The sequence below is a fragment of the Plectropomus leopardus genome, chromosome 18, assembly GCF_026936395.1.
Source record: "Plectropomus leopardus strain MGB_pleo_1.0 chromosome 18, ASM2693639v1, whole genome shotgun sequence".
NCBI lineage: Eukaryota > Metazoa > Chordata > Actinopteri > Perciformes > Serranidae > Plectropomus > Plectropomus leopardus.
In genome coordinates, this window is record NC_142193.1 from 28984073 (window position 1) to 29005418 (window position 21346).

At 44.4% G+C, this 21346-nt stretch overlaps 1 protein-coding gene across 1 annotated transcript in view; it reads left to right on the top strand.

Moving 5' to 3' along the window:
• prr36b (proline rich 36b) overlaps window positions 1-21346 on the top strand; it is a 49343-nt gene that overhangs the window by 22084 nt on the left and 5913 nt on the right. Inside the window, exons 2-5 of the mRNA XM_088091334.1 lie at window positions 554-1278; window positions 1863-1941; window positions 17237-17460; window positions 17602-20718. Coding sequence (XP_087947460.1) covers window positions 657-1278; window positions 1863-1941; window positions 17237-17460; window positions 17602-20718 — 4042 coding nt within the window. The 5' untranslated portion in view covers window positions 554-656. The remainder of the gene's footprint in view (window positions 1-553; window positions 1279-1862; window positions 1942-17236; window positions 17461-17601; window positions 20719-21346) is intronic.

Genomic DNA, 21346 nt, shown 5'->3' on the forward strand with positions numbered 1-21346 from the left:
ATAACAATATTTCATTTCTAAAAAAGCAGGAGTGATGTAGTAGACAGAAATGCAATTCTGATTCTCCGTTCTTTTCTAATCTTTGAACGCAGCGCAGCAGACTAAAACCTTTAAATATGAGTAAACATGATAAGCCGACTGAAATCAAGGCAGATTTCTCAAGCTAACTTGTTTGGTATGTGACATTATAGGTCAACTGGAATAACATCCAATAGCAACTAGCTGAAAGGGGACATATCGCCACCCACCGAGGTGGAGTCAGACATACTTCAGTCAATGAACTGATTCTCACTGCTTATATGCTGGGACAAGAACAGCAGTCCAGTTAAATGGCGTGATTGAGCTATAACCATAGCTCGACTAAACTGTGAATGTAAACGTGATGAGGGTGTGTGTGATGCTGAAGCTGTATACGAGCCATGACTTTATCTGATTCTGAGGGATTACAACATTCCTGGAGCTCTGTCTGCCGATAGGAGAGACAACGAACTGCTCCTCATGTCTGGTCTTGCTGTTGACTTGAACTGTATTGTTCATTATTCTCTTTCTCCAGATCAGACCGTGCCGTCAACAGAGAGCCTGTCGTCCTGTGGCCATCCTGTGAGATTTAAGTCAGCCCTGCTGTGCAGAGACGGACCACTACCACTCAAGGGGAGATGAAGCCGGATGGGGTTGCCACGGCGGCGCTGGAGCCAATGGAAACATTGGAATCCAATCCAGTAAATGAGGCAGCTCCGGCAGCGGGACAGGAGCCTAACCAGGCAGCCAGTCCGGTGGAGGAGGAGCAGCCACAGCAGCCCGCAGGAGAGACTGGCCAGGTGGAGCCCCAGCCAGACCAGGCCAAGGACACCCCTGCTGCTAAGACCAGCAACAAGACTGCAGGAGACTCCAAAGCCAAGGCTACCAACAAGGCCACGGCCAAGACGAAACCCGGCGCCACCAGCCCGACCAAGACCACGTCCGGGTCACGGCCCAACACATCCCAGAGCCGCCTCTCAAATGGCGTGTCTAAGCCTCAGACCAACGGAGTGGCTAAGAAAACAGCACCTGCTCCGGCCAAAAAGACCACCCCAACCCCAGCTCCAGCCAAAAAACCAACAGCCGCGGCCGCCGCTCCAGCCTCCAAGAGCAAAGTGGGTGAGAAGAAAGCCACAGGGGCCTCCACCAACGGCGCAAAACCGATGACCGGAACAACAGCGGCCAAGAAGACGCCGTCCACAACAACTGCTAATGGTGTCAAAACCAGCACCACTGCAGCTGCTGCTAAGAAGCCCGCAGGTTGGTTAAAATGTCACCACAGAACAAAAAGTTGCAGAGCGTGATTCAAAATGTAGGCTGCGTAAGAATAACCACATCCACAGTCACTGTGGCGTGAAATGTTTTCACAGCTCTAATGAGGAGCGTTCACTGTAATGTGATGATACGCAGATACATGCACACAGGATGGATTCAGCACAGGCATTACACATCATACACATATTATACATATTATACATATTATACATGGCAGAGTGGCTGCTGGTAATCTGGATATACATTTGGCCCACATCCTCATGACCTACATCTGTGATTTACGTCACCACATTATACTGTAATATACAATACATTATACTGCTCTGATTGTTCTCATGTTTCTTTACTGTTTTCTCTCCTCATCCCCCCCCTTTCTCCTACCTCGTTCTCTCTCCTCCTCTCTCCCCCATATTTCATCTCCTCCCTTGTTTCTTCACCTCTACTTTCCTCTCATTCCTTGTCTCCTCTCCCTTCTTTTCTACTCGTTCTCTCCTTCTCCCTCTCCTTTCCTCTCCTCTCCTCTCCTCTCCTCTCCTCTCCTCTCCTTTGTCTCTTCTCCTCTTCTTCAGCTACCAAGACTGCGTCTGCGACTCCCACCAAGCCCAGCTCTACTGCCTCACCTAAGCCTCCTGTTTCCAAGACAACCAGGTAGGTGTGACATTCATGTACAAACTGAAGCCTCACCCCTACTGGAGTGTCTGCGTACCCACACACACACACACACACACACACACACACACACACACACACACACACACACACACACACATACACACACACGTCTGAAAGAGATTTTTTGTGTGTGGATGTGCAGGCAGTGTCTATAATCGGTCCTATTCTCTAACATCCTTAAGGCTAAAGGCTCTTTTTCTTTAACCTTTACACTGATTTGATAGCAAATCAGCAAATCTGAGTTTCCACATAGATAAGAACTGCTGGGACTAAATTCAGCTCTATAAAGCTGCTCGGTGCCAAGTGAGAAGCCGTTGGTTTAAACGGCTTCACTTGGCTACAGGTTCAAAGAAGACCCTGTTTAAGAAAAAAACACCCGCGAGGAATGAGGGACAATGATCTCCCACATAGAGGCTTGGAAAGGCCGGGTATAAGTAGGCCAGCAACCAGCCAATGTCAGAACAAGCCTTAGAGGAATGCCTCGCAGGGATTCACCAGAGCAAGCATTATACAGCAGCTTTATTAATAAACCAAGTTTTGGGAAGGAGTGGGGTTTAGAGCGGGAGGGAGGGGCAGCAAGAAGAATTAAATGAGAACGAGAGAATGCTCTTAATGTTTCAGTGTTCCCACAGTCATTGAAAACCTGGATAAGTCATGGAATTTCACTTCATCAATCGTGGAACTAGTAAAAATCATTGTTTTGAAAAATCATGGAAATGTGTAGGGCTATACCCGACTTAGAATTATGCCAGTCGAATCAGATCTCTCTTTCCCTTCATGTATGCCAACTAGGCATGGCAAATCATTTTTTAAGCTCTTTTGGTTTTAGGGCAGGAGCATACAGCTTTAAATGGCTGTATTTAGTATGTATTGTAATGCTTATTTTCGAAGAAAACATGGCATGTTTTCTTTTCATAAAAAAAGGTGATTTTTCACATCTTTTTTTATTTTTTTTGACTATTTTTATTGGAAACTTAAAAATGTATGTATATACAGAAATGTCTGTTTCCAATAAAAATAGGAAACATATATATATATATATAATGGAAGAACGGGCTCAGAAGGCACGTTTTCTTTAAAAATCACCAAAATGACACCATTTATCATAGCCAGATTGTGGATTTTCAAATTTCTGACGGTCCTTTATCACCTCATGTGGGATGCTAAAATTATGTTTATATGGAGTTTGAATCACATACTGTTGAAAAACACTGTCTTAGTGGGGTAAGAAAAAAAAATACTTTGGGTTTTTGAAATGTTATGGAAAAGCTTTGAAATTTTGTCCATGACAATGTGTGGGAACCCTGGTGTTTGTTTTGAGCGAGCCCTTGTGTACGTTTCAGTACACCAGTATGGTTTGTGAGTATCTGTGTGCAATCAGGTCAGCATGTGTTTCTCACCTGAGTCACACTGTGTGCGTGGTGTCGGCTCCGGAGGTGACTTGGAGACGGACCGAGAGAGGAGTCTGAAGGAAGTCTTTGTCTGAGACAGTGATAACAGTGATGAAGAAGAGCCTTTGGGAGCCTGACTGTTCTTTTTTCTTTTTTCATCTCGCTGCCTTCGCTTCTTGTTTGTTTGTTCGAGCAATAGTGTCTTTCTTCTTTACATAGTGTCTGTAATGATGTGTTATGTCACCATGTTGGTACATCTGTGTGGACACATTGTTCAGTCTGGAACACTTGCGTCAAACAGACTGGAGCATTTATAGAAAACTTATTATAACATAAAGAAACTGGAAAACAACCACGCGTTGCAAGCGAGATGCTCAAAAGGACATGTTGGTTTTTAACCAGCTCTGTATCATAACAAAGTGGGTAGTGTGAGTAAATGAACTGTGATAAACTTCACTCCATCTTGTCAGATCTTACTGCTCCTTTCTCCACTCAAATCTGCCGGATGACACATTACGCAGATTTAACCTGGCCTTCAGGCTGTTGATGAAAAGACACATTGTACATCCGTATTTTGGTATGACAGCCACCCCAACCACAAACATTTTAGACGCAGATTGTGAAAAGCACCCGCCCTATTTTAGTGCACTGTTTGGCTGAAATAAGAGAGTTTGTGAACAGGAAGCGGGCACCATACTGCCTGCAAGGTGAAAGCAGAGGCTGAAAGAACTGAGATCAAACAGTAAAACTAAGCAGTACCAATCAAATATCCGCCAATATACTGTAACTGCTTCCCATTTCTTGCCTCACATGTTTTCATAAACATATTTTATCTTATATGAGATTACCAGCCAGGCACCATATTGTCAACATCTGAGTTTGCATTATGTCAGCCACAGCAGGAGTGTTTATTGGTCCTGTGCGGTGCAGTGTATTGTGTTAGTTGTAGGTTTTTCAGTCCTTTTCTCAGTTTTCTGTCTTTATTTAGCACCCTTTTTAAAACTCAGTGCTTCTTTCTACTTAAGCAGACAACCCAGAATTTATGAAAGGATGCTTTTTCTGACAGTGAAATACTTCTTTAATTAGATAGTTTGGCATTATAGGGTTGTGACGATATGGATTTTTTTTCTTGCTAGGGTGAAAAATCTAATTGTGTGCCCCGTGTCACCGCGGTATATGTTTTTTAACTTTATATATTAAGTTTTTTATTGGACTTTACAGTGGTCAGCATGGGTTGAGTGTGCGTTGGGAGGTCTGAAAACGTTTAAAAAAGGTTAAATATGTATGTTTTAGGAAATTTCTCTATCATCACTGAGCTGCATTTTTAAAAACTATGATTAACTCCTCACATCTATCGCCCACATCCAGGCGCAGTCTCACTCCGTCTACCTCTCCTTGTATGTAACATCCAGTAACTTCTGTTAATAGCAGAACGTTACCAGTAGAAACACTGGGTGTTTATGTAGCTCTAGTTTTGGAGATTTGCTGTCTTACATTCAGCACACAGCTCTGACTCAATTCGCTCATGGAGCAGCTTCAGTCTCCCATCTTTGCCTTTTGTGGCGCGGCAGCCTTCAGTGTTGAAAGGCTGTGACTCATTACATGTAACCAGCCAGATAGTGCTGTGGGTAGGAAATTAAGTGAGGCTACAGAGGCTACAGCCCTTCTGCAGACAGAAGGGCTGCTTCAGAGCCAGTTTATTATATCAGCTCAAAAAAACTCCCAAACAATATGGTGATGACCTCATCACCACAATGGCATCATGTGACGGCAGTATTGTGATGGTGCGATTACCCTCACAGCCCTATTGAAAGACGTTTCCACCACAGATTTCTGTCAAGTCCAAACCAGCGGAGGGTATTGTTATTAGAAATATTTTATTTATGTTTTGGGATTATGTGAACAAAAATGATATCTGCTGACATACTGTCAAATATTAAAACAGATGTTGGCTTGTAATACAAACATAACACAAAAGTTACCATCTCAAGTATAATTTGATTTTCTTCTTTTTTGTCATTAAGTTGCCAGGGACTTCCTTTCCCCTTATAGAAAGGTGTTTCACATGAAAATCCCTTAGGTCACCACACACACACACACGCACACACACGCACACGCACACACACACACACACACCCACACCACGTGCCTCGCGTAGCAGTTGGATTGTTGAGATTACACTCAGATTAAAGCGCGATGTACAAACATCTAATTAAAAAGTATTACACAAGGGCATGTTGGTAATCACCAGTGTGGTACAGAATGCCCATTGTGTGACCTTTGTGAACTGTCATGGTGATTTTTTTAAAAACTACTCACAAACTGTAAATGTTCACCAAGTTCTCTGTGGATACAGAAATGATTATCCATCATAAAACCAAACACTCCTCAACATTTAAGTGTGAAATGAACTCTCACAGTGTCATTGTTAACAGGTGTTGCCTCCATATTTTCACTGTGAGGTGTAAATTTGGTTTTACACAATATCTGAAACACTGACTTTAAAATTATTAACAGTGAAAAGTTAATGGGAGGTAAACACTATTCGACAGGGGAGTAGTCTTCAATGCAACACATGTGTATGTGCAATGCCCCTATTTTCACTCCTCCTACACAGAGTGCAGCTTTGATGCATTCAGGTAGAAGGTTTCACATAAAGAGGTATTAGAAGTGTCTTAAAAGTCTTAAATTTAAATTGTTTCTACCTGTAGACACCCTGTGGAACATAGTAATATGGGTAGTTAAGGGGATTTTTAACAAGCTCTGTGTCATCGCAGACGTCTGCCGGCAAATGTCCAGGGAGCTACCTAGTGTTGGCGGCACAAAAAAAAGTCAAACACCGTTGCTCTGCACAAACTGATGACAGAGCTGGTTCAAAATTGACAAAGTGTTCCTTTAACGTCTGTGGCAGCTCGAATTCAGCCAGTGACAGTTAGTGAAAACAGATTAACAAAGAGGAGGCACGTGTTGACAAAATACAGAGATACATAAAGGAGTCAGAGGGGCATCAAAACGTAACATTCTGCCTTAAAGGAGGCGGATAAGAGGTGCTGCAGGTCTTCAGTGTTTTTTTGGCACGTGTGGTGTTCAAAGCCATCAGGAGCCAATCAACAGGCCTGACGTTTGGCAGCTTGCTTTCATCATGAAGGGCACATGGTTGTATCTTAAGTGGGATGAAAAAACTATTGACTCATACCTTGTTGGCTTTATAGTAGTAACATGAATTACAAGTGCTTCCATTGTAGTATTGAAAAAAAAGCATAATAATCACAGAAAAAGCACTTTCTAAAGTAAAATGTTAAATTGTGTGAAGTCAAGAGTTTCCAGTCTTCAGGCTCACCAAATATCACGATAAAAGGGCAGGTCTTGATTTAAGTGTTACATTTTTCCAACATAATCTAAATAAATAGTCATGCCAAACATTGTACATGATTTAAACATGTGATGTAAAATGCACGACATCTGTCCTCTACCTGCGGACCTTGAACTGTATGAGTCCAAGTCACAAGAAGAGCTTGTTTTGGTCCTATCACAAGTCACTTTTCAGTCCTTATCAATAAAGTAAATGCCCAGTTTGTGCACCCACACAGCCTTTCCTTTACTCATAGGACACTCATCAAGTTACAAGCGGGGCTTTTAAATAACTAGACTAATGAGAGACTGAGCTAAAATCTAGACGAGGCTAATATTGGAATCAGGTTGAGATTGGATTAAAAGTGTGTATCTAAATGCACTGTAAACCTACCATAAACTAGACAACTTTGAAGTGTGACACCCTCTCGCATCCAAAGACAATGTGAGTTTTTAGTCACACACTATTAAATTTAGGATTATATAGGATCACTGTTTCCAAGACAACTAGATTACTTTTGATATTTTTTCCCAGTCTGCTCCTGGTGGAAGACACTAAGACTTACTCCCTTCAAAAAAATATTACGTTAACAACTCCTTGCGTGTCTGCTACAACACAAAAGTCTAGAAAGAAAAGATGAAAGGAGTTACATGTCAACAGTATTCTAGACAATTTGGCATATAATCTTCAAAAATAAACTGTTTTTGTGTACAAAATTTACATTTTGGATTCCATCGCGTCAACTCACTACCAGCCTTGTCAGATATCTGTGCTTTTTTTAGGGGAAGGAGACTGGGAATGAAAGGCAAACTGTTTAAAAAATGAGTCTGCTTACAGTGAAATCATTTGAAAAGATTCCTGGTGAAGGCCGGCATTAAAAGCAGTATTTTGTGTTTTTCGTGTATGAGTCAGTAAAACACAGTAGATGTGAAGCCCTAAAAAGGATTTATCTGTACTAGACGTACATATGAATCCCCACGAGAGAGGTATAACCATTACTGATGATAGGCTCCTCTGACAGTACCACGTACCCTTGTAGGCATACTTTGTTGTGTGTGTGTGTGTGTGTGTGTGTGTGTGTGTGTGTGTGTGTGTGTGTGTGTGTGTGTGTGTGTGTGTGCGTGTGTGTGTGTGTGTGTGATGTGCTTTGACAGGGCCATAAATTTCTGCTTTAATTAGATTTTGCCCTTTTCCAACCTAACTCAATCCTTAATTCAGGCCCCCTATCAGCAGAGTGGTAGAGAGAGACCAACACATTAATTGCCACACCAGACATACCCTGCGTCCACTGTTGCTGTCACGTACACACGCACACACGCACACACACACACACACGCACACACACACACACACACACACACATACACACACACACAGGCAACTTCTGTAGTGTTAGTCGTGAGGTTCAATTGATTTAATTTGGTAAGGTGCAGCAGGTTCCAGTCATCAGACAAATAAAAGTGCAGAGCAAATGCAGGTTCACTAAGTGACGTCAATCTAATTTAAGGCCACTCAAGTGTTTTCTTTCTTTCTGTTCAGCTGGAGGTTTTAGCAAAATTAAATTAGGTTTTTAACTGTTGAGGCCAGTGACTTAATCATGCCTCATTCTTTGACTGATTTTTGTGACTCAGTAAACCTTTTTTTAAAACAGACTTCTGACTAGGGCCAGGCAATGGATCAACATCAGTATCAATATATGAGACAAAATATCATCTTAGATTTTGGATATTCTTATATCGTCTGTGTTTGCTTTTCCTGTTCTAAAAGTCTGCATTACAGTAAAGTGATGTCATTTTCTGAACGTAGCAGACTGTTCTAGCTATGCTATTATTTGCTCACTTTGTCATTTTTTCTACATTGCTGATGATTAGCAAAAATCTCATTGTGTAAATATTTGTGAAAGCAGCTATAGTCAGTCCTACAGTATCAGTGAAATGTTGTTTTTGAGAGATACTTGGTAAAAATATTGTAATATTTGATTTTTCTCCACATTGCTCAGCCTTACTGTTGACTCGTTGAAAGCTCATGCATCTAAAAAACCTTTTGTCAAGGTAGCCTTTTCTTTACAGATCATTCAAACTGTGACAGCATTTCACCAGCTAAGAAACTAGTTGTTGTCACACAGTGCAAGTAAACCGTCTACAGAAACAGCAGCGTGTGAGCATGTTGAAGCTGAGTCTATGGTGATGTATTGTTTAAGCGCCAAATGTTATGACTAGGGTGTAACGATACATCAATCCTGATCAATGTATTGATCAACAATTTAATTTAATCAATGCAAAATAACATTGAGATGAATGTATCTTTCCTCATGCATATGTTGGTTAGGTTAGGTTAAGGAAAAGAAACATGGTGACAGTGTACCTCAAAATACTAATAAAGTTCACTAGTTTCGCACAGGATATAAATATTGGTTTCCTGTGGGGAAATTCGTGTGTTTGTTTGACTCATCCTCCACCCCAACCTGCCTCCTTACAAATACTTTTGCTCTACTCTACTCTACTATACTCTTCATACTCCCGTCAGTGCAGTGGTCTAGTGATCACAGCCCTTCAGATTACAGGTTAGATACGAATGCTGGTGCTTTACTTTTCTTAGTTTACATACAAACAGTGCACAAGAACAGCCTGTTTAGTTAAGCCTTTATTTTGAAATTCAGATGGCTGTCTGTGTGGCCAACTTTGTGAAATTTAGCGAATAATATATTATTGTCTAAAGAATCAATGTGATATAGTAATATTGTAATGAACTTGTGATTTGCATCTTTATTTATGACTGTGAAGTGCATATAGCAACTAAAGTGAAGATGCTGGTGTCAGCGTCCTCTGTGTGTGTGTGTGTGTGTCTGTGTGTGTGTGTCTGTGTGTCTGTGTGCACCTGCTGTCTGAAGCTGACTGCCCGCAGCATGCCGCTTGTGGCAGTTTGAGCCTGATTAGTGTGCAAATGGAGAAAGTAGAAATCATTATGGGTTGTTTGAACATCATGTGTATGTGTGAGTGTGCTAACAGCTTATGTGTCAGTTTGTGTGCATGAATATGTACCAGTTTTCATCTCATTCAAGCTGCTGCAAAGATGATAAGTGTCCAGTTTACCATTGATCTCATGCTATAGGTGCTTCAGTGTATGTTCATGTACAGTATGGACGCCTCCATAGTGGGAGCAGCATGTAATTAGGATGCAGGGCATGTGTTCATTTTCTGGTGTATTACTCAGTGTGATGGGGAGGTAAAGGGGGAGGAGAGACGTACTGATTTGTTGAACACGTGGTACGTGCGCACGTGCTGCTGAGCTGCTTTCTCTCTCGCCTGCCCTGCCGTCTGCGGATGCACTAGAGTGAAGGGAAACAAAAATGGTGGCAGTTCAGTATGGAGGCTACATGGCTGAATAAGTCATGTGTCCCTGCTGAGCGCCCATCACTGCTGCCAGAGATACATACAGAGTGTGAGCTGTGCACGCAGAGAGTGCAAATTGTGTGCGTGAGTGTGTGTGTGTGAGAGAGGCAGAGGTGGCAGAAAGAAGCTGGGGACCAGAGGGTATCTCTGTGTGAAGCAGAGGCGAATATTCCCCTATAGTAGACAGAGGACAGAGGAAGGGTATTCAGTCCTTCTTACAAACCCAGAGGAGGAAATGAGCTTGCTGTCGGTGATCAGGTGGTTCTCCATTTTTACTCCCCTGCCATCCTCTCACCACCCATGTTCCCACATTAGTCATGCTGTTTCCCCACATTGATGGTCCCTCAGGGATGATGAATTTTTATTGCAGTGAGTGAATTGAATGCAACCCTCCTCATGATCTAACAAATTGCTGCTGATGTAATGGTCCGGCACTGGTGTGTGTGTGTGTGTGTGTGTCCACGCCCCAGTCACCATTCTACCGTCCAGCATGAAACGGACGACATGTTGCGCCGGCTGTAAATCCTCCGTCCTGCTATGGGTGTGGCAGATGACTGTGTGATGCAGTCCTCCGCTGATGCCATGATGGTATAGAGGTGCAGCCGCAGAGCCAATTACCAAATGGATTCAGTGGGAAGGAGTCGGAGAGAGAGAGAGAGAGAGACGGAAAGATGGACAGAAGGAGGCGTGCATGTTTGAGAGTGGGAGACAAAGGTTTGAGTGTGAAGGGCGTGTTAGTGGATGTGTTCACTCATGCTGCAGACATGTGATAGATGTAATAGATAGAGCAGAACATGGCTTTTTCTCTTTGTGCCAGACCTACATATCAGCTGCTCTCAAACATAAGCTGAACATATTTATTAAAAACACATCGTGACCTCTATTGAACATCTTTATCCTAATTTTCTCGACTCTTTCTTCTTTCATTTTATTTTATGTGAATGAATTAGATTTCATGAAACATTTTAATAAGAGATAATGGCTGCACATTGACTTACATTATTCATAATTTATATGGTCCTACTGATATTATATATTTTAATCTACCAAACTGAAACACTTGAACATTAAAAGGAGGTAACATCTAAGTTTTGTGGTTCGGAGTTCTGTAAACTGTTTTAAAGGAATTATAATGGGATACTGTTCAATAATAGTGTTTATAATAATTATTATTTTTTTGGTCTGAAGTAGTGACTTCTAAAGGAGAGAGAGCTCCCTTTGGCTTGGACTTTGGGCTTTGTGTCTTAGGAGACCTTTAACAAGCACAAAAATGCCACACAAAACAATAAAGAAAAAGGAAAAGCCCAGAAAGCATAATAGGTCCCCTTTAAATCAGCATGTCTTCTCAGTATTAGCCAACACTGTAGTTTTCTCCCAGAACCCTGGCAAACCAGGAGTGCTGTCATGGCTACACATCAGTTAGACTGAAAATGGCGTTAGAGTCGGGCAGATATGTTGGCCTCAGGTGACTGGTTAGGAAGTTAAACCTCTTTTTCCCCAGGAAATCAGTAGAGTGGACGCAGTGTCAGACTGAAGACAGAAACAGAGTGTAACGAGTTGACAATTCTGTCTGTCAGATGGACAGATGTGGAATTTGAACCCAGAGCATCTCAGATTGTATATAGGCTATAACTCTGAGCTTTTTTCTGTTTTAATCCTGCACCGTAGACAAGCTCTCAGGATTTTATTTACATTATAGAACATGGAGAGCCGAGGTCGGCACTTCCTGCTTTGCTGACACCCCTTAGTCTCAGAGCTACCGCTGAGCTCCAGCTGGCTCCTATAGTCCCATAAAGACACGTTTGAAAAGGGATGGTCACATTAAGAGAGGAGAGGTTCACTTAACAGTAAATTTTCCAAAGTGCCCTCAGTCACGTGACTTAAACCAGGATGAGGACCCCGCCTCTATGTTTCTGGTGCTTAATTAACACAGTATCATCTTTAATTTGCTGCTTGTCTTGAGAGGAGGGAGGTCCTCCCTGCATGGTTTGTCGCCTTTGCTGCAGGGTAGATGTCTGCCTGCATGCCTGCTTAGCTCCTGCTTACTCATTCGGCCCTTTCATGGTGCATCTCATTATTTAAATCATAGCCTGACTCTTGTTGTATCGCAGCACCAGCAGGCAACCATGTTTTCACACAAACGTGCAGTCGCAATAAAGCTCGAGTGTTATTAATGATCCTCGGGCCACCAATGCGAACTTTAGTTTTTTTTCCGTGCGTGCCTTTAGCCACTAACTGTCAGTCATCCCGTTTTTCAGCTCCAGTGCATTTCTGGGCTTTCTGTCCAACATTTGCTTTAACCCCGATTCATGGTGTTGTTTCTCTCCGCGAGGCCTGCGGTGAGATGTGAACAATGAGCACAGCTTCCTACAAGCTGCCCATTGAGTTTAAGTAGAATCATTTAAAGAGTACAATAACTCTTACAGGCTTCGCTGTCATCCAGCCGACAGGGAGCTTAATTACAGAATGAACGGACGCTTAAAATTATTCAAGCAGCAATGCGTCACTATATTCGGGCATTGTCACTGCAGCCAAGTGTTGTTAAACAACTTCTGATCCCACAACAACACAAGACTTTATTTCACTGTGGTCTGGTCTCTTAAATACTGCTACGGGTTTCATCTGCCTTCTTTGATGAGACAGAAGAAGACATTGATAGAAGATAATGTGTAATCGGATGAATATTATCTGTTCCTCTGTCCCATCTCTCTCCATCTTCCTCTCTCAGCGGCCTGGTTCATTTCCAGCGCTCTCTGAAGTCGTCCTGCCTTTTTGGATTATCGGTATTCCTTTTATCTGACAGATTATAGTGAATGCTCTCTCTGAATATCCCCTCAGCACACTTCATCTCTAATGCCAGGTTCTCTATCTTCTAATTCTCTCCATTCTTCTCTTCCTGTAATTCTTTTCTTATCTTTTACTCTCTAATTCAGGCGCAACAGACTCAAACATTCTTTTTCAGGAGCTCATTCTCATTTCACCTTTTAACGTCTTGTTCATCTGTGAACAATTCGAGGCTTAAAATCTTCATATCTTATTCAGTGTTTCTCAAATTAAGTTAAGGAGTTTTGCATTAGGGCTGGCCGATAGTCTTATCTCACAATTCGATACTATCTTGGTACTTTGGTACAGATTCAACGTGTTCTCGTTGACCGATTTGTATGATATCCTATGAAAATGCATGCAAAACAGTTCAAATGATAAACAAATTAGTGCCCAATGAATGACATGACGTCCTTAACGTACTTAATTAACATACAGTTACAGAGGTGAGGCGAGTAGGGAATCAAAGTTACTGTGGTTAGGTTTAGGAAAAGAAACATAAAGTGGAGGACATAAAGTTCACTCAAAGCTCACACATTGGTCACATTGATTGCATTGGTCACATCGGTCACAAAATACATGGGATATGCATGAATTTGGATTAATTCATTTTTCATAGAAAAGTTGGGAAGCACCATTTCAGAGAATAAACTTTAGATTCAGCTTCTCTGCTCCGACTTAACTGACTGATTGAAAACGTTGATTTTTTTGTTAAAAAGGTCCTCACCTCAGTCACCACTGCAGTTCTGCAGTGATTCTGATTTGGTGCAACATTGACCTACATTGTACCACTGTGCCACCCGATTATCATTTTCATCGTCTCTGTTGCAAAGAGGCTTTTGTTTTGCCACAGTAACACACACACTTTTACTTCCATGTCCTCATCAGCATTTTTTAACCTTTCTGATCCTCCAGTGAACTCATTCAGGTCCAAACACAGAACATTAATGCGTCATTGATGAGTGCATTAGTGGTTTAGCTTAGGCAGATTTTTATACCAATAAAATTGCATCGACGTGATCCAACAGCCTCGGTATCAGTAACACACCTTTCACTTCCCCAAAGCTAATTCTAAACGCTGAGGATCAGCTGTGAGAGCTTGTTCAAACTTCTGATGAGACCACACCCCGATTGTGTTGCCACCCGTCGCTCCCCGGCTTTAATCTTATTTCATGTTGCCTTTGCCAGGTTGTGGATGGCACGCACTTCTTGATTGCCCTTGCACAATGAGTGTGCTGCTTTTACCACAGCCCAGGGCTCCAGCTGGGGGATTCAGAGGAGTTATTTTTGTTCTCCTTTCAGTATTAAAGATTAACGTGGTCCCAGACATCTTTGCTCTCTCCCTCTTCCTCCCTGTTCTCTTTCTGCCAGTACTAGCTCACTTCTTTATTTAGAAACAGGCAGTTAGTGTAGCGTGGACCCACGAGATCACACAGCACAGCCTTGTCAGGACTACTGGATGTAGGTTACTTTGCTCAGATGTGACATAGAAGCCAGCTTTTGGGCCAAACAGGCTGATGCACGCTGCCCCGAGTGTCATTCCCTTGTGGGCAGTGGGTATAGACGAGGGATCGGGGACAGGGTTGACTCGGGTCGGGACGCCTCTCTGGGGTCCGTTGTGACTCACTGTCCAGACTGCCTCCCATCGAAGCCCCTCAGGGGAGTTCGTCATGGGGCTGTGGAAGCGTGAGCCAGGCTTTAGATGCTGCTACGCTAAACGCACAATCGATTTATTATTTAGTAAATGCAAATTCCTCACGACATGCTGTTTGCTCATAGTCTGTTATAATCAATCAATCTGTCAAACTTTATTTGTATAGCTCTTTCATACAGGTTGGTGCAATTTAGTATGCTCCACAGACGACTGATCAAGCTGATAAAACAACAGAAACCACTAATATAAGACTGCAGACAAGAAAGAAAAATGAAATCATAAAACCATGAAAATAGATAAAAGACGATCAAATACATGCTGCCTAACTAACAGATGCAGTCGGTGTTAGACGGTGTAACAGCGCTGACATTGCTCAACGCCATTAGCATGTTTTGACAATGCGGTACAATGATATCATGCAGGGATTTGCAGCTTTTAGAGCTACAAGTCCTTTGAGGCTCTCAACTAATTTTTACCAGTGTCTAAACAATCTAACACTGTTTGGATAAATCTTAAGATCCCTTTTGTTAAACCAAAAACAGCCCAGAAATCACCTCCGCCAAACCCACCAGACTCCATTTAAATAAACAGTAATTTTAGCGTGTTTGCAGCCAGCATATTTTCACATTTAACTGGTTGAATTATTGGGGTTTATTTCAGCCAAAACTAGATTTGGTGATTGTTGGAACAGTGAAAAAAAAGAACCAAAGCAGCTTTTGTAAAAGCTATTTTGTTTCTGTTGATGGTAAATGACGTGTGTTTTCCAATGATGATATCACTGTTTATTAAAGCAGAGTCTTGTGGGTTTGATGATAACAATTCTGCAGCCATTTCTGGTTAAACTAAAAAGATCTTACTCTTTAGGTTTCTTGTGCTGCGTTCAGATGCCTTTTACAGGCTGTTTAACCCTTTGAAACCTGAATAAACTGGTTTGGTTTTTTGAGAACATAGAGCAAAAGGCAAGAAGCAACTTGGTAAGAAATGACACAAATTGCAAGAAATTTTTGACAAGAAAATTACTTGAAAATTTAAACAAAAGGGGTAAAAAAAAATAATAATAATAATAAAGGAAAACTATAAAACTATACTCATAATTGTTTATATAATATATAATATAATATATATTTAAAATTTTGTCACAGGAAAAAAGTATAGAGTAGCCGTACAGTTTTTAGCACTTTTTTAGGTCATTGTCTTGTTTGTTTTTTGCTTTTTTTCTGATTTCTTAGGTAATTTTTTTTGTCATTTTTCACTAATTTCTTGCTATATCTTGTTAAGTTACTCATTAACCACAAGGTCTGTCTCTGTTGGCGTAGAGGTTTTGGTGGATGTATGTGCTGAAAGCTACACTGCAGCATGGTCGAAAATGTTTGGGTTTTTTTCTCCCTTGCCATAATGGGGCGTTTTGTGGGCGTTGCCTTAAATACCAGCTGTTATCTGTAGTGTTTGTGCTGCACTTTGGAAGATCTTCCAAACAGACTTGTGCCAGAGGGCCTGAGGGGCCGTTTTGGGTTGTATATTTGCATACATGTCCGACAAATTGTCAGGTACTTCAAAAACACGTTCTCAAATCAATTCGAAAACTGACAGTAAAGCAGTGTCAGGACTTATAAATAGACTTAAATAGCTGTAATACATTTTCTCCCTCGTGTCCTAGCAGAGTTCTGAATCAATAATAATGAGTTGTCAGTCCGCCACTTTTCCTTGTGTGAACATGTTTGCCACATCTGTAAAGCTTTTTAGGTTAGGGCCGTGGCTCGTGCACCCATTAAAAACAGCCGATCCTCTCCCTGCTAATACATGTGTTGTTTTTTAGTCTCGCAATCTATGCAAGAAGTCTTGTTCTGTTTTTTTAGGGCATCCTCTGGCAGTAGAAATGACTAACGGATGACACGACTGAGTCTTGCTCCCTGTCAGAACCGTTCTGACGCACTTACAGTTTAGGGCTGAGCGCGACACGGTCCTGATGTTGGCCTCCGGCTGCAGCGTGACAACTCAAACGCTGGAGTCACCTTCAATTAATCCTCATGCCTTTTTTATAGAGAAGGAAATCACCATCTCATTGAGCTCCCTTTAATGTCTGTCTCATTGGGATAGTATGCACGGAGTAGACCATCTGAGTATTTTTCAGGATTCATAAAGAACATATTCACATTTAACCCTTTCAAACCTGGATCGACATCTCTTTTCTTGTGCTGCATTCAGACGCCTTTGAACTCTGAGCAGATTGGTTTGATTTCTTTGAAAATGGGAATGGGAATGACCAACTTGAAAAGAAATGTCCAACAAATGAATTTAAATTAGTGAAAGGTGACAAGAAAATTACCTGAAAATTAATTTTAAAAAGAGGGGAAGATTGTTAGAAATGTATCCAAAATATAGGGAAAATGTTCTGAAAACTATATTTTTAATTATAATCATTTTATATTTAAAATTATGTTACAGAAAAATCTACTTTTTTATTTTCAACACGTTTTAGGCCATTCTCCTGTTTTTAATGTTTTTACATTTTTTTTTTTTTTTTTTTTTTTTTTTTAATCAATTTTTGGGTTATGTTTGTTAAGTTGCTTAACTGACATTGTTTCTCTGCCTCAGGTCTCTGTGCTGCTCTACTACCGCTCAGTAATTCTCGACCTTTCTCTCTGTCGTGTTTCTTCAGGCCTGCGACTGGCGCGGCAGCATCACCTCGTCCGGCCACAGCCTCACCACGGCCCCCCTCCAGCAGCACTACCAAGAGCTCCCCAGCTACAGCCAAAACTGCCACCCCGAAAACCTCCTCCACCGCTGCCAAGCCTGCTGCATCCAAACTAACCTCCACTACCCCCTCTGGTGGCAAACCTCCAGCATCACAAACATCCAGGACAACAACACCTGTGAAAAAAGGTAGAAGGAAACAAATATCCTGGAGGTTTTTGTCTCTGGTACAAAATGAATTTTTCTAGTTAAACTCTGATCTCAGTGTGCTGTCATTCTGTTCAGTTATATTAGTCTTTAACTGTTTCTGTGCTGTGTTTTCTCCCCCAGATGTTACCAAAACTGCCACTTCAGCATCCAAAAAGCCCGAGTCCCCCCTCACCCGTCCCTCCTCTACAACAAAGCCGGCAAAACCAGAGACCCCAAAATCAGCCTCAAAATCAGACGTCACCGCCAAAAAGCCTCCTGCTGGTAAGGCTGCAGACGCAAAGACACCCAACCGCTCCAAACCGGAGAGCAAACCCACACCCTCCAAGACACCTGCATCCAAAACCGCTGCAGCCAAGACCTCCACCCCCAAGAAGACTGTGGGCAGCAGCACCCCGACTCCAGTGAAGCGCGGCCCCAAAGCTGCCGAAGAACCCGCAAAGGAAATCGCTGCCGCTGTGGCCGCCGCTGCGGCCATCGCTACTGCGGCATCCGCCATCGCCGGGCCGGAGGAAGCAGCTGTGGAGCCGTCTGCTGCAGAACCGACGCCCAGCCAGACCGAGGCAGTGCAAGAACCAGTGTCTGCACCAGAACCAGTAAGAGAACCAACTCCAGAACCAGTAAGAGAACCAACTCCAGAACCAGTGCGGGAACCGACACCAGAACCAGTACGGGAACTGACACCAGAACCAATACGGGAACTGACACCAGAACCAGTGAGAGAGCCGACACCAGAACCAGTGAGAGAGCCGACACCAGAACCAGTGAGAGAACCAACACCAGAACCCGTGAGAGAACCAACACCAGAACCTATACGAGAACCAAGTCCAGTCCCTGTAAGAGAACCAAGTCCAGTCCCAGTAAGAGAACCAAGTCCAATCCCAGTAAGAGAACCAAGTCCAGTCCCAGTGCAAGAACCATCTCCGGAGCCGCTCCCAGAGCCGCTCTCTCTGTCAGCAGATGTTGGAGCTGAACTGGTCTATGAACCAGCTCCCAGTGCTCAACTGGCAGCTCAGCTGGACCTCTTCAAGTACGAGGAGGCTGCCAACGACTCGGTCCCCTCCCTGGGGACCACCGTCATGTCTCCTCCGTCGTCTCCTCCCGGCACCGTTTCTCCTGTCAGGGAGCCACAGAACGCCTCCTCTCTGCTGGACATGCAGCCTGATGCCTGGGACAGGAACCAGGATCAGTCCTTTGCTCCTCAGAGCCCAGTCCATGTGATGAGCTTCCAGATGGAGGAGGAAACAGAGAATAAGGAGGCACAGAGGATGAGGGAGGACGAAGAGGAGGAGGAGGAGGAAGAGAAGGAGAACCTGTTTATGTCCACAGCTCCCTCTGCAGGAGCCTTCAGCATGGCGGCGCAGCCTAACCTGTTGGGTTCGTCCCCGATGGATGATTTCACCTCCAGGGACCTGATGTCCCCTCACGAAAAGGAGGAGGCAGTTGAGAAGGCTGACGAGGAGATAAATGAGGACGATGATGAGGACGAGGAGGATGAAGATGAGGAGCAGCGGAGATTAGGCCACCTGCCCTCATCGTTGGTCACTGATATGAGCACGTCTCAGCCCTCTGAGGAGTACCAGGTGAGGTCGTCGGCGTTCGGCGGCTCTGCGGGTTGGCACGGTGACGACCAGCTGTCGGGGATGGACTCTGAGGACGTGAGCAGCTGCACCAGCAGCCGGCAGCACGGCGTCTCCGACCTCAGCAGCACCCAGCACACCGCCATCCTGGAGGGCACCCAGAGCTCAGACGCGCTGGTCGACTCCAGCCTCCGCGGCTCCGAGGGAGACGGGAATCTGATGGGTTCTCCCAACGTGGAAACTTTAGCCAACGAGGAGGAGGAAGACGAGGACGAAGAGGACGAGCGCGTGGACGATATGGACTTGAGCTCAGAACGAGTGGAGGAGCATCACAAAGCGTTCCAGCAGCAGGAGCAAGACGAGGAGGAGGATGAAGATGTGGAGATGCACAGCGAGGGAGTGACGGAGAGCGGCGGGAACGTAGACGAAGATGACTTTAACGAGGAGGAGCGTTTAGACAACTTAAATCGCTCCTGTCCTCCATCTAACGTCCCTCCCACCTCCTCCTGGGGACAGACCAACCCTTTCTGTGACACCTGGGCTCAGCCAGCGTCTCTCCTCACTGTCTCCTCCCCGAGCCCCGTCTCCGACCACGGCGCGGCTGAATCTGAAACGCCCACGCTGTCTCCCGCTCAGGCACGTTTGGACAGCAGCGCTCCCTCCTTCGCTCCTGAGTCGGAGCACCATGAGGAGATGAAGACCTCCGCACATGAGGAGGCTCTGTTCGCCGCTCCAGGTACAGGCGCGTCCCAGCCCGGCACTCTGGGCGGCACGGCTCACAGCAGCAGTGAGACGAGCACGCCAGAGGAGCTCCGGGACTACGACAGCAGCTCCGGGGTCGAGTCCCATTCTGACAAACAGCAGACGCCGGTGCCCGCCTCGGTCCAGCCCGACATGGAGCAGGACCTGGGTATTCACCTGGAGAAAGGCGATGGAGAAGAGGAGGAGGCTGAGACGCTCCCTGCGGATGAGGTCCTCGGAACGGGCCCCCCGACCGCTCCTGCATCCGCCCCGTCCTCCAACTCCACCTCAGGAGACGAGGCGAGCGACACAGAGGGCGAGATGCAAATAAACGACCCCGACGCGCCGGTAATGATGGACGAGAGCGCCGGATTCGAAAGCCCTCCTCCCACCTGTAGTCTCCCTGCTCTTGAGGAGGACGAGGAGGCGGGCGACACGCCAGCAGGAGAAGGCGAAGAGGACGGAGGCGGCACCACCCCTCAGTCTGCCAACTCTGTGGCGTCGTACGGCTTCGACTGCACCACGTCCAACTCTAACGCCCACTCCATGGCGGAGAGCTGCGGAAAGAGCCCGGGGATCTTCTCCCTGGAGAACGAGGAGCAGCTGCCAGAGGAGGCGAAGGACCCCTCCCTCATCAAGGAGCTGACGCTGCCATCAGCTGCCGCCGCCGCCCACGCAGACGACCTGCTGGGCAGACCCGTGGACCTGATGCCTTTGGGCCACCCGGGAGTCCACCAGCCTGGCGGTCTGGACGAGCACCACTACATGCTGGGGGGGAAGCTCGCAGCGGACCACCTGGAGGAGGTCGACCCGCTGGAGCCCAGACACCGCGTCGGGGCCGAGGAGTCCGGAGACGACGGCGACAGCCAGCCGCCGTACTACTCCACCATATGTGATAAGACTGATAGTTTTCTGGCAGGTAACGTATAAGTCCCTCCTACTTCCCCCGGAATGCACCTTTTCCCCGCAACCCTCCCCCGTTACCTGTCGTTCGTTTTCTCTCCAGTTGGGTTAGATGGCTTAGAAGAAAAAAAAAAAAGGAGAGCGAGATTGTAGGAAAAGATTTTAAAAAATGAATAAAGAAGATGGAAAAAAAGACTGTAGCAATTTTTAAATGAAGCCTCCCTCTTTCATACTGATCGGGTCATGGTTCTGAGTGTCTGGCTTAAACTCCTTTATGTACAATAGCTACTACCATTTTCTAGTAGAATGTTCTTTTTAAGTAACACTGCATATTCTGTAGCCCCTGATGGGGTATTGACTGATTTGGTCCACTGTGACTGAGCTTTTAAACCGAAAAAAAGGAAAAAAAAACACAGATGGAATGAAATGGACTCATTGTGTATTTATCCTACTGTTTTTACCGAACAAATGTCAATGACTTTTTTTTTTGTTTGTTTTGTATTTGCTTATTTGTTGTTTTCTTTTTCTGTTGAAACCTGGTCCTCCCTACCCTGTGTACACACGCTTCATGTTCAACAGCACCATAGCAACTAGTCACATTTTAAAACCTTTGTGTTTCAAGACTTTTAGCTATCAAAATAAAG